The sequence below is a fragment of the Carassius gibelio genome, chromosome B5 (assembly GCF_023724105.1).
Source record: "Carassius gibelio isolate Cgi1373 ecotype wild population from Czech Republic chromosome B5, carGib1.2-hapl.c, whole genome shotgun sequence".
NCBI classification, from domain to species: Eukaryota; Metazoa; Chordata; class Actinopteri; order Cypriniformes; family Cyprinidae; genus Carassius; species Carassius gibelio.
Genome location: NC_068400.1, coordinates 33,523,569 through 33,538,323, shown reverse-complemented (window position 1 = coordinate 33,538,323; position 14,755 = coordinate 33,523,569). Strand labels below are relative to the sequence as shown.

The 14,755-nt window shown below is 36.0% G+C and overlaps 1 protein-coding gene across 1 annotated transcript; it reads left to right on the top strand.

Moving 5' to 3' along the window:
- The first annotated feature begins 9,390 nt into the window (after nt 1-9,390).
- On the top strand, nt 9,391-11,776 carry LOC127958747 (membrane-spanning 4-domains subfamily A member 8-like). Its single transcript, XM_052557703.1, has 6 exons — nt 9,391-9,423; nt 9,913-10,104; nt 10,298-10,408; nt 10,497-10,553; nt 11,033-11,161; nt 11,612-11,776. The coding sequence occupies exons 2-6, from the start codon at nt 9,937-9,939 to the stop codon at nt 11,744-11,746; spliced, it is 600 nt and encodes a 199-aa protein (XP_052413663.1). The 5' UTR covers nt 9,391-9,423; nt 9,913-9,936; the 3' UTR covers nt 11,747-11,776.
- The last annotated feature ends 2,979 nt before the right edge of the window (nt 11,777-14,755 follow it).

Sequence of the window (14,755 nt, the reverse complement as noted above, 5' to 3'; positions counted from 1 at the left end):
TATAAAAAGATTAGAAAGCTAGTTAGTTTTTATTTTTAAGAAAACAAGCAGCAAATGAATAGATTCTAAGTCTAAAAGGGAAAAGTGTTTTTTTATTATTATTTTTTTTTATTTTTTTTTAGAATGAGAATAGAGAGTGCTAGAGTAAGAGGGTCAAATAAAGATGGAAGATATGTGTTTTTAGCTGATTCTTGAAGATGCTCGGATTGAGTTGGGCAGGTCATTCCACCAGCAGGGAACATTTAATTTAAAAGTCTGTAAAAATGACTTTGTGCTTCTTTGGGATGGCACAAGCAAGTGACGTTCACTTGCAGAATGCAAGCTTCTAGAGGGACTATAAGTCTGAAGTAATGAATTCAGGTAAAGGGGTGCAGAGCCAGTGGTGGTTTTGTAGGCAAACATCAATGCCTTGAATTTTATGCGAGCAGCTATAGGAAGCCAGTGCACATTCATGAACAGAGGTGTGATGTGCATTCTTTTCGGCTCATTAAAATTTCTGTTAATTAATCCGTGTTCTGGATTTATTGTAATGATTTGTTAGAACTGGCTGGAAGACCTGCCAAGAGAGCATTGCAATAGTCCAGCCTGGACAGAACAAGAGCTTGAACAAGGAGTTGTGAAGCATGTTTTAAAAGAAAGGGCCTGATCTTCTTGATGTTGAATAAAGCAAATCTGCAGGACTGGACAGTTTTAGCAATGTGGTCTGAAAAATTCAGCTGATCATCAATCTTATCTCCAAGGTTTCTGGCTGTTTTAGAAGGAGTTATGGTTGATTTGCTAGAAGGTGAAATTGTGATGAAATGATGGGTTTGCTGGAATCACAAGCAGTTCTGTCTTGGCAAGGTTGAGTTGAAGGTGATAGTCCTTCATCCAGCAAGATATGTCTGTTAGACAAGCTGTGATGCCAGCAGCTATCTTCTGATAATCAGGATGGAATAAGAAGTAGAGCTGAGAGTCATCAGCATAGCAGTGATATGAAAAGCCATGTTTCTTATTGACAGAATCTAATGATGCCATGTAGACAGAGATGAGAAGTGGTCCAAGAACTGAGCCCTGAGGCAACCCAGTAGATGTTGCAACTTGAGCACTTCACCTCTCCAAGATACTTAGAAGGACCTATCTGATAGGTAAGACTCAAACCACTGGAGTGTGGTCCCAATAGAGTTGACATGAGGATCTGGTAGTTAACTGCTTCAAAAGCAGCGGACAAATCAAGCAAGATAAAAATTGATGATTTGGAATCTGCTTTTGCCAGTCTTAGGGCTTCAACAACTCAGAGCAAGGAAGTCTAGATTGAATGCTCACTTCTGAAGTCAGACTGATTGCTGTCAAGGAGGTTGTTATGTGTGAGAAAGGCAGAGACTTGGTTGAACACAGCTCTTTCAAGTCTTTTAGCAATGAAAAGAAGGGAAACTGGTCTGTAGTTCTCTAAAAGTGAAGGGTTGAGGGTGGGTTTCTTAAGTAGTGGGGTATCTCATTCTGCAAAAAGGGAGACTGGCGGTTTTCACAGTTTGGGAAAAAAGGGAGAAAACATGACCTAATAACTCTGCAAATATCCCTTTTTGCATTAAATTAAAAATTTACTTTTCAATACCGACCAGATACAATACTGATTTTGGCAGAAACTATATATTTGTTTACTTTTTTTTATAGCGTTTATTGCGTTTTGGAATCAAACTCTTCTTACTATAGGAACTTTATGTTGAAGTTATGGTAGCACTTTATTTTACAGTCCTGTTGCTTATGTGAAATACTATGTACTTGGTTATAGTAATTACAATAACTGAGTGTCTAGTACTAGCCCTGAACATACCATAGACATAAACATAACCCTAACCAGGCACGAGGGCTCAAGCCTCCTTCCCTTTGTCCAAAATTAACTAAAAGTGCCCCTCTTTCAGCAGTTATCAAAATAATTATATGTGGTCAATTTTGTGTGTACAAAAGAGTAAAGATTGGCTCAAAATCTGTTATTTTCTACTTATATCTGTCAGTCAGAGACATCGCATTGCATTGTTCAAGTTCAAGTTCAAGTCTGCTTTATTGTCAATTTCCACATGTACAGTACATACATACAGAGAATCGAAATTGCGTTACTCTCAGACCCCGGTGCATACAGATAATATTAACATTAAAGCCTAAAAAATAACTAGATCAAATATAAAATGTAGATACAACTATACAATAAGGGAATGATAAAAAAAAGACATATAATAAAATCAAATCAATGAAGTGAACAACAGTGAAGTTAAAAGATTTTTTAGTGCAAAAAAATCACTTATTAAAAATATCTAATTAAGTCTGATTAAAGTGACAAGTGTGCTTCTTAAACAAGCTTAAATTTAATTGATTGGACAATGTGATGTGGTACAGTATGAAAACTATAGCCACTGTCTGTTTTCATTTTTGTTTTGTTTTTTTTGAAATTGTTAAAGTAGAAGTCATTATTTTAAAGAAATTTTTAATTTAATTTAATTTACTTACCTACTAACATGTACTGTTTATCATTGGTTAGATGAAGCCTAAGTGCCACCAACAGGCCTATTATGTGAAGTGTATGCAGTTCAAGTTCAAGAACACACAAACACACACACACACACACACACACACACGCACGCAACACACACACACACACACACACACACACACACACACACACACACACACACACACACACACACACACACTTATTTACTTACTTCATTAGTAAGTGTTTGTGTCCAGTTCATGATGAATTATCTAAATCAGCTAAATGGCTTTGATATGGTGTAGCATGTTCATGCTTATGTCTTAGGCTTGTTCTGAAAACAAGAAAGGAAGATTTTATTGATGTGGCTACACAGATAAATATTTCTCATTTTCCAAAACAGCAAAGGCACAGCTAGCAGATTGAAAAGGAAATGTCAGGAAAATGCAAATGTTCAATAATAAACCGTCTTCAACCTTATTGGTGCTCATGTCTGCTGCATGAGTTAGTGAAAGAGATTTACATCAAAGTAGACATATTATCAGTTAGGGGATTGAACCCATAACCTTAACATGGATAGTGCCATGCCCATATGTGGCCTGTGGCTGTTGTTATAATTACAGTTTTTTTTCCAACTGTTACACACAGAATCTTTACTTGTCACACAATTTCTGAAACCTGACCCTCAAACACAACACACCAAATCTGCAAAACCATACACTAATTATCTGCCTTTGACTCAGTTTTAAAATGTAATAAAACACTATTTAATTAGGTATGTAATCAGACATAGCAAAGTTACCTCTAAAAAGTTGCTTCTTAATATTTGTTTGTGCATAATTAATGAAATCAGTGATGGTCCAGTGCCCCCCACTGCAAAAGCAATTGGTGACATTAAGCATAGAAATATTCAAATTCTGCTTTGCGGAGTATAGTGTGATATTGTGAGAATGAGAAGTCAGCACACTGTCACTCAGTGACATACAGCTCAGTTTAAACAGTTTCAATGACAATACATTTTAAATTATGAAAGGTTATTATTAACAATTTTACTATTGTCTATTGTTATAAAATAGTTTTGCATTTTTATAATAATAATAGCCTATGCTTTATGTTGTTGTTGTTTTTTTTTTTTTTAATAAGAGGTTAGTCCGGACTGCTGAGAGAATCATCGGTACAACCCTCCCTTCTATTCAAGAACTGTACTTATCCAGAGTGAGCAAAAGGGCTGGCAAAATCACTCTGGACCCCTCACATCCAGCACACTCCCTCTTTGAACTGTTGCCATCTGGTCGACGCTACAGAGCTCTGAGCACCAGAACAACCAGACACAGGAACAGTTTCTTCCCTCAGGCAATCCATCTTATGAACAGCTGATAATAACTGTGGAACACACTACACTATTTATATTTATATACTGTGACGAGCGTTCCCGGAGAAATCAGTGTCACCCTGGCAACCAACGGAAAGCACTTGCACGTCCTAATACACATTCTCTTATTTATCTAACACACATACTTAGCGTACACTTACATTTTTTGCACATAATTTACCTGTACATACATAACTGCTTATTGTAATATACCTGCCATACACTGTAAATTTGTATATTGTCATTCCTTACCTACCTATTTGTATTTTTTTGTATTTTTATTCCTTATTGGGTTTTTGTTCTGACGCTGTCATTATGTTGCACTGCGGAGCTTCTGTCACAAAAACAAATTCCTCGTATGTGTGAACATACCTGGCAATAAAAGCTAATTCTGATTCTGATACTTTATGTACAAGTGCACTTCCCTGTTTTGAAAGGAAGGTGAAAACCAAAAGAAACTTTGTAGCCCCACCTTCATCACAGAGTCTACACACAAAGACACGTCAGGAGGTCCAGGAGGTGCACCAGGGCTGAAATGCCATTGCTGGCATCCCCAGAGTCTTGGGCCTGGTGGATGGCACACTCATCCCTATCGCCAGTCCATCAGTGATTGATCAGGCATGCATGTCGTAAAAAGGATACACGGCCATAAACGTGCAGGTTATAGTGGACCATGGGGGTGTGATCTCCAACCTGGTGGCAAGATCCAGCAAAACTTCAAGTTCCTCTGATGAGAAGCTTGGTGCCCTTTTTTTTACGTTGCTTCCCCACCATATTCTGTGTCTAACTCTCTCTCTCTCTGTTCATTGTACATAGGTTGCTTTTAATTGAAAACATATCAATAGTGCATTAAACAGAACTAACTGCAGCTGCTTGCCAATCAATTCTGATTGTAAAGTACCTTACCAATAATATAAAAGTGTATTACATAATTTTTTGAATAAAGAACAATAATTTTTTGTTAAAGAAAGAAGCAGCACAAGTGGCAGTGGCACAACGGGATAAGGAGGGTGGATGATTAGCGAGGGATACATGGTTCGTCTAACCGTCACAACAAATCGTGTGAACATATTACTGACAATTTGATTTAATTAATAGTCTATATTTTACTGATAACTTACTGTTAAAATAAATGTTACTGGAATAATTTGAGGAATGTTTCTTTTGCATAGAACGTGTTGTCTTTCTTAACGCCGTAATGCAATTTTGCGAAATCGATTCCTGCTTTAGCTTTTTCTTGGCATGTTCATAAGAGTTCATGAGAGACGTAGCAATGTCCTATTTATGAAAATAGAAGCTTGAAAGTTTCTTTCTTTCTTTGTGACCTCTTGCTTAATCCTGTTTGTTGATATGCTCTCTTATTTAGCTCAAAATACCTGCTTTAATATAATTTCTAGTAACTCATTCGGTGTATCTGATCGATGGAACTATTTTCTACATGGCCATGTTGAATGTTTTGAGTTTTATTTTGTGGACTGTTGGAGTAATGCTGGTGTTCGCCATTCCTCTTTTCATCATCTCCATCTTTATCTCGGGATTTGCCTGCAAAGCCACCAGCAACATCCATTCTACAGTGGTCAATGTGGCACTTAAATAATTTAATGTTGGTGAAGCTATAACCAGCGACAACAAAAGAAGAATCAAGTAGATTGTAAAAGAAATATACAAAGACCTTCAGAATAACCTGATCACAGCATACAGCTTTATTGTAAACTACAGAATTCTCATACTTTTGGATAATTTAATTAGGCTGCGGTGGTGCGGTTCTCCCTTAATCATTTATCAAAGACATTACAGCCTATAAAAATGTGGTGTTTCAGGTGTGTGGCTCTTGCCAGGAGAATTAAATTGATAATGATTCTGTCTCATTTGTAACATGTTTGTTATATTATTTTATGCATGACATCGATCGATTGCAATATATCTGTTAACCAGGATGGTATATATCTTGCATTTGTAATTTAGACTTTTATAAAAATGGAAATGGAAATGGAAAGCAGCAAGGTCATTTCAACTAACAAAGTAAATCCAAAGATTTGTCACGATGGAGAGCAGGCCAAAAATGAACAAAACATAATACGGCTCTTGAAGAATTTTTCAAAGAACAACCAAAGGCATTGTGGATAAATCATTTAAAGGTCCCGTTTTTCGTGCTTTTTTGAAGCTTTGATTGTGTTTAAATTGTGCAATATAACATGTGTTTATGTTTCGCGTGTAAAAAAACAATATTTTTCACACAATTCACCTATCTGTATACCGCTGTTATCACTGTCAAAACGGGCTGATGACTTCCTTGTTCTCTAAAGTCCCTCCTTCAGAAATACGTGACGAGTTCTGATTGTGTCAGCGGTTCCTGTGTTGTGATTCGACAGCAGCTGAGTGCATGCTTGCCCTCCTGGAAACGCAATTGGACTAGTTTTGAGAAGCAAGTGGGCAGGATTTGTTTTGAAAACATGGCAATCCGAACCATAGACAGTAAAAGCATCCCGAGCAGGCTCTGGTCATGGAGCAAGAAGTAAAATCTCTTTTAGCGAAAAATGCTATAGAGCAGGTGTATCCTCCCGACAGTGCATCTGGTTTTTACAGCCGTTATTTCAATGTTCCAAAAAAGGATGAGTCCCATTTTAGATCTTCGTCTGTTGAATCGTACAGTTCAGAAATTAAAATTCAAGATGCTGACACAAACAGATCTTGACTCAAATCAGATCCGAGGGCTGGTTTGTCACGATAGACCTAAAAGATGCGTACTTCCATATCTCCATCCTCCCTCAGCACAGGAAGTTCCTAAGGTTTTCTTTCGGGGGCAAAAAATACCAGTATCGGGTACTTCCCTTCGGTCTAGCTCTCTCACCCCGCACATTCAAGAAGTGTGTAGATGCAGCTCTGGCCTCGCTCAGGCTGCAGGGCATACGTATACTGAATTACTTGGACGACTGGTTGATTTTAGCGAAATCAGAACAGTTGGTGGTTCGGCATCGAGATGTCGCCTTTGCTCATATGCAGAAGTTCGGTTTGAGGCTCAATACCAAGAAGAGTGTGCCATCTCCATTACAAAGGACCACTTTTCTTGGGGTGGTATGGGATTCGGTCACAATGCGAGCCGCTCTTTCACCCGCTCGTATAGCCAACATCCTCACAGCCACATCAGAGCTAAAGCTAGGCCAGACACACACTGTGAAACAGTTCGAGAGATTGTTGGGTCTCATGGCAGCAGCATCCAATGTGATCCCCTTTAGCCTGCTGGGCATGAGACCTTTACAGTGGTGGCTCAGGACCAGAGGGTTCTCCCCAAGGGGAAACCCACTTTGTACGATCAAGATCACGCGGTGGAGTCTCCGCGCCTTGGTCATATGGAGAGAACACTGGTTCCTGTCCCAGGGTCCGGGATTGGGAGCTCTTTGTCATCGGGTTACCATCACAACAGATGCTTCCCATACTGTCTGGGGAGCGGTAATGGAAGGTCGCTCAGCTCAGGGTCTGTGGGAGAGCCATCATCACTCCTGGCACATCAACTGCCTGGAGATGATGGCTGTCTTCAAAGCTTTGAGGCATTTCCTGGCAGACCTGAGGGACCATCATGTGCTAGTCCGCACAGACAATAAATCGGTGGTCTCTTACATCAACCGTCAGGGGGGTCTGCGATCGCACCCACTCTGCAAATTAGCGCACCAGATCCTCTTGTGGTCCCTGGGGAAATTATGCTCTCTGAGGGCAATGTATATACCAGGGACTCAGAATATTGGAGCAGACACCCTGTCGAGGCAGGTGCTGAGGCCAGGGGAATGGAGGCCTCACCCCGAGGTGATGGAGCTCAATGATGAATTCAAATTATATATGATTTTGGGATTTTTTCCCCCTTATTTTCTTCTGTGAGAAAACAAAAAACAAAAAAACTAATGGACTCAGTATGCTGTGGTGGTCTAATTGTTATTAGACTGTAACACATAAAACATCATTATACTGTAGCTTGTTTTTTGTGTGTGAAATACAAGAACACATAGCCAATGAAAACAATCACAACCCTACAAGAGTGTCAGGGACCTGTCAGCTTGCCCCAAACACACAAGTACATCACCTATTTTAATAAAAAATGTTTTTTTTTCTCTCCAATATTCAAGAAAACTAAAATAAAAATTCAATCACCTTTTTCTGACCAGTATAAAAGAAAGAAAGAAAGAAAGAAAGAAGGGGCACTTAACTGAACACTGTATTCCACTGATGCATTTAAGCAGATTAAAAGTCAACCACAATACTTTCCATTGTAAACACTTTTACCACAGTGGTATCAGGTTCATTAGAAAATTGAGAGTGTTTTTTTTTTTTTGTATGTATGTTGTGTTACAGGAACTGAACAGAATAAAAAAAGAGTATTTGTACATATTATAAAATTATTTGGAATGTCAATACTTCTAAATAAGTAGATCTTGGGGCCGGTTATACAAACGGTTATATGTTTCTTAAGAAATAGTCTGACAAACTACAGTAGCAATTATATAAAGGGTAATCAATCCCATTACACTTAACTTAGGGATCAGTACATTTTTAACATGCAATAGGGGACCCAGCATATCTGGAATGTCTGGAGTCAAAAAGTAAATGTAACTTTCAGTTAAAACCAGGGTTCAAGAAACCTTTCCTGTACGTGACAAGAAAACATGTCAATGGTTAGCATCTGTGGTCTCTGCATCTGTCTCGGTATCTTCAAAGCCACCTGCCTCTATAGTGACGAATGTTTCACTAAACAAATGAAATGTTTTTGATTGTGGTGTTGTGACAAATATAGCTTGTCAGATGATGCTATTTCTGTATGTTGTAGTTATCGACATATCTACATGTAATACGCTCATAGCAACCTAAAAATCTGGAGTGCAAAAGTACTGTAGGCTATAATGCTAGTCTGTTCATTTCGGTAATTTCTCCACATGGTTGACTACAGCAAAGGTACAACTAGAAAAAATGGAAAGGAAATATCAAACAACAAGACCAAAGCCACAACCACAACTGCCTGGAACCAGTTTGAAACAAATATATATATGTGCTCCTGTGCCTCTCATTAATTTCATATTTTGCATGGCGATGTATTTTAGATTTGAACTACTGTCTTATGTTCAGCTGATTATTGATTAATTGAAATTAAATTGAATGTTTCATTTGATTTAAATATTTTATTTGATGAACTGGAACTGAACTGACTGAAAAACACTAAACTTGAGCTGAATAATGGCACAATTGTTTTTATAGAGCTGCTTTACAGCAGAATTTAGATTTGACTTATTTATTATGTTATTTTCCTGTTTAATATGAAGCTACTTTGAAACAATCTCTTTGGTTTTATATCACTTTATTTCACAAAGTCAAAAAAACTGCCATCACAGATATTTTCATCCTTAATCAATATCTCTAGTTTATGGTGCTTTTTTAGTTTTTTAAATCTCTATGTAAAGCATCAACAAAATCCTTAAAATTGTAAAGCAAGCACATTAGACACAAGCTCCTCCTCAGTGGTTCATCACAGTCCACCCACACAAAGATACACCAGAAGAGCGATCAGGCAACCACATCAACACAACTCATTTCATTTCAGGTAAAGTATTTTATGTTAACATCTATGATGATTTGAATTATAAGGCCTATATTTATATACACAGTTTGACCAATGCATCAGTAAAAAAAAAAAAAAAAAAAAAAAAAAAAAAACATCATTGTTTGACTTTGATCATACCAGTGATTAATTTTTATGCTTTGGTATTTAAGGGTTATAAACAAAAAAACAAGCAAACAAATTAATAAACCAAATTGTCAAAATCAGTTGAAACATACAATCCTGCAAACTATTTGTGAACAATATACATTTTACATTTGGATCCTTCAGAAGACAGTAAATGCATTCTTGTCAAAATAAGTATACGTTTAAATTCATCAAAAGATTGTCATACGAGTATAGAGTGAAAACATTTATAACTGATTTAAATATAAATCAAGATGGACATGAATAACAGAAATTCTTTATTAATACACATTAAATCATTTTATTAGCTGTTTTTATTAAATAACATTTAATGTGTAATTACAGGTAAAATCCAAAACATATCTTAGAATGGAAACTAGTGGGGTCATCTCAAGTGACCAAGAGACAGTTGTCATTCACATAAATCCACAGCGGACAAGAGACGGTGTTGTTTTTGTTGGTGGACAGCAGGCCAGTGGTGTAGATCTTAATACAGCCCTTCAAGGATTTTTCAAAGCACAACAAAAGACACTGGGGGTAACACATTTAATGAATTGTAGTGATATGTATAGCTTTGGTAATATTCTTAGCATTGAATTTATTTTCGATCATTAAAAAGGATATAACTCTCCAGACACATAGTAACATCACTTCAATTTTTGTGTCTCCAACCATAAATGTTATGCCATCATGAATAAAACAGCTGACCTAATGTGTATCTACTCTCTAGACTGTACAGATAATGATTGGAGTGATGGACTTCTTACTTGGCATTGTAATGATCGCAAATATCCGCACAATTAGTACTATTTCTGGCATCACCATCTGGGGATCTTTCATTGTAAGTTTCATTTAATAGTTTAGCTTTAATTCCCTTTTAATGTGAATTATCTGAATGAACTTTAACATGTCCTGTGTTTCTTTCTCAGTACATCAGTGCTGGCTCTCTGTCTGTTGCGGCAAAGAATAAACCTAATCTGTGTGTGGTATGTACACAATAAGAAGAAATCTGAGAGTGAGAGTAATTATTTACATTACTCAAGTAATTGTTGTGCAATTCAGACCACCGCAACAATTAAGCACCAGTCCATACATCGTAATCTGTTAGCAGTAAATCTCTCATTGCACCTGTAGAAAGATGGTAAAATATTCTGTACAATATTTGTATCGGGTGTGCAACTGACCTTGCTTTGGATCCTTCAGAAGACAGGATCCATATATATATATATATATATATATATATATATATATATATATATATATATATATATATATACCAACACACACACACACAAACAGAATATTTTGATCACAATATATTACAACTTTTTTTTGCTCAACAAGACGTTCATTATTTTACAACTGATCAGCATGTCTCACTCTTTATTACTTTACAGAGTTTAAGATGTTATGCAAGTGTGTGCCATCACAATTCCTATCAATAAAAAGCTTTTTTCCACTGTAGTTAAAAGCCTCTCTTGGAATGAATGTGATCAGTGCCATAACTGCAGGGATATCCATTATTCTTATAAGTGCGGACATAGGAATCATCACTACATGGAGTCTTACAAATGGCTACTATGACTATGTTGAGGTACTAAATATACATTATTTGTTTTAATTGTGGTTTTATTTATATAAAAGTTCACCCAAACTTTGTTATCATTTACCCAGAGTATATGTCATTAATCTTTGAAAATCTTAATATAAACCCCAGGTGTTCCTTACATGAAGCTATTGGGTGATTTGAAAAGATTTTAAATATAGTACACAAGTTGTATGTACAGTCTTAGCTTGTGCTTTCTTGTGTTTTGGAAGCATGTCTTCATTTATTGTAATTGTGTTAATACAGTCTTTAAAATACTTTCTTTAAAAGAAAAAAAAATCATAAAATGACGAGGGCAAATAAATGACAGAAGATTTGTATACTTTTATATCTGGATTTTTGAGACACACCCTTATAATCAGAATAAACTCAATATATGCTGGGATGTTATTTGTGGAACTGCTTTCAAATATGGGCATGTTGAATGTGTGTTTATAGAGGTTTGTTCAAGGGATCCTTGGAATACTGCTGGTGTTCTCCGTCCTTCAGTCGATCATCTCCATCTCCTGTGTTATTAACTATATGTTGACATTATTGTTTAAAGCAAAACATGATTGCACTGATATGCACTGAAAGATGAGTCTTTCAATTAAAGGCGAAAAATCCTCAATCCTACAATGTTTGTCTGTCATTATTTCTGTGACATACAAGCTATGTCACCATTTAATACATTTGCATAATACCTGCCTGCTGGCTACTGCTTGCCCTCAAACAAAGGTTATAATGGTGCGTTTCATTTGTGGACATATATTACTGTTAATTATGTTTTGATTGAAAAATTAAGAGGCAAATTATATTTTCTAAAACAAATAACAGGGTTATTTGTTTGCTTACAAATGAAAAATAACATAAAATATTTTAAGTAAACCATGTGTTTTTAAAGAAACTCATACAATTCGCACATGCTTTTCAGTCGCACATTTGAAGAAAACTGATATTTGAATGCAGTTTTTTGTTTGAATGTTATTGCCCCCACACCCAGCTATTGAACACACTGGATTATATAGAAGTGATTAGGAATGGGTAGTAAACTTCAATGTTTAAAACGAATTAAAAGCTGCTACTTGTGATTTCCCTTCACTGAATGATGTGGAAGGCATTTGCTAGATGTGCGTGTGATATCCATGCACATGTTTGCTGTTTGTGTGCATGTGTGTGTGTGTGTGCTGTGTGTGTGAGTGCAAGAGTGAAACCTTCAAAAGTGTGGGTTCTCGTTACAAAGCTAAGTGGCACCAGTGTCAGATGCAATGCAGTAATGCAATGGTGAACGAAGGAGGCAACACTTGAAATATAATGAAACATTTAGCCACTAACATAACCCACAAGCATCAAGCAATGCATTCAAAACAATGTCAATTCAGTGGTGGAGTTACACTCACGAGACAGAGATACTGCACTTATTTGCAATCACAAAAGTATCCTATTTGCATTATTTGCGTGTGCTTTAAGGCGTTGCAGGTAAAACCTTTTATTCGCGTGCTGTTCTATTCTAACGCGCTCAAACTGCCCCTGGTTGTGCTAATACTGACAAAAACACACAAGGTATACATATAACACAGTTTATTATGTCTAAAGTGAAAGTAAAAAGTTAAGAGAGAAATGGGTGCATGGCGTGCATCTCTTAAAGGGACAGTACTAAACATTATGCCGCTTGTCATTAAAGGGATAGTTCACCCCAAAGTTTTAATTCTGTCATTATTTACTTAGTCAAGTTGTTCCAAAAATGTATTAATTTTTGTTTAATCTTGTGCTGAACACAAAAGAAGATATTTTAAAGAATGTGCAGTAACCAAACAATTGCAGGTTCCCAGTCCCCTTTGACAGAAGAAAAAAAAATTGAAAATCACTGGGGACCAGCAACTGTTTAATGAACTACATTCTTCAAAATAACTTATGTTGAGAAATCTCTTATTTAACAAAATATTAATAGGAACAAAAATGCTTAATTTTATGATTTGACAATATTCAAATTTAATAAGTGCATGGGATATAGCAAAATAACATGCATCCTCTTACAAAAAAAAAAAAAAAGAAAGAAAATGTATCTAAAGAACCAAGTAATGCTTTTGTTATGAATATAAAAACTTAGCCTATATATATAACACACTCTTTCATAGTCATTTTTATGTTGAGTCATCATGGCAAATGAGTTATGTACAGGACACCAAAAGGCACCCTACAGTGATATTGACCCAATAATTACAAAATATACTGTGTCTAATAAGTGCTATTACCTAATGTATAACTAGTATATATTAAATAAGTACTAGTAACATGAAAATATGTAGTTATGTTTATAGATCAAATGGCTTGCCATACGTGTGTTCAGGGCACCCACCTCTGTAATAAACCTGGAGATCTGATACATCTCATTCGTGATGTAATTTTACATGAAATTGCAGATTACTGGTGATAAAAAAAAAAAGTTTAGAAAACTATTTTTGTCTGAATAGTGCTTAAGGCAGAGATTGACAACAGTTTTTTTCAATAAAATCAAGTAATTCTATGATTTGCTGCAGGTCATTCCATAATAACCTTAAATTCCAACTCTAAATTTATTAGTGTGACAAGTAGATTTTTCTGACACAAACGATCCAATAATTCTGTTTTAAATGAAAATGAAGTGGACGGTAGGACGAGTTGAGTGATAATCAAATATAGTCACAGTAACCTAATCTGTTTGAAGAAAGGAAATTTAGGTATATGAAAAGTGGGTGGAAAAAATAAATGGTATAATGATGTTCAGTAGGTGACAAAAATACTAAAAGTAATACCTCATTTGCAATTTTTAAAACAATTTGATTTGCTTATATTCTGACGTATATGCTATATAGAGAGACATCAATTAATTTTAGGAATAAGTGTAAAATTAATTTATATTGAACATTACAATATCCTAAGAAAGCTGTGCAGGTTTTTTTTTTTTTTTTTGTATCTTTAGTGCAGCAGTCAAGGGCCCAGAACTGCAGCTCAAATATCGACTGGACTGAAGTGTCTCCACGTCCTTCATTTATCCTTTATTACCACCCCCTCTGCCCTCTTCCTTTCTCAGTGAGGATGAAGTAACAGGAATATCCTGTGTCCCTTGTGAAATGAGTATCCTGCAGAAAAGGGATTCTCTTGTTGTAAGTGAAGTGGAAAGCAGGGAGTCCCACAGCAGGAGACTAATTTTACCCTGGTATTTTCACTTTGGGCACTACAGCATGGATACAGCCTAAAATCATGCTGTTTTGTCTAAAGGAGTAAAATGGTGAAAGCTGGTAGGATTCAAATACTGTCAAAAATCACTTGACGTCTTGAATTTTCCCATGTTGAGCTCATAAATTAGGGCCAGATTGCTAGAGACAATAAGAAAAAGGTCAACCATTGTGTCAAACAGGAATGTAAGAAGATTAGGTGACCAGAATATCATATTGTTGAAGAAAGATGAGTTGCATATGATTATTTAGTAATATTAAATATTTAATTTCTCTGCTAAATAGAGCTTTGGTCTGTGGAAAATATTTAAAATGTACATATTTTGGAGAGAAAAAAAGAAAAGAAAACTGAACTTATTTTTAGAATGTTGCAAAAATAATCCAC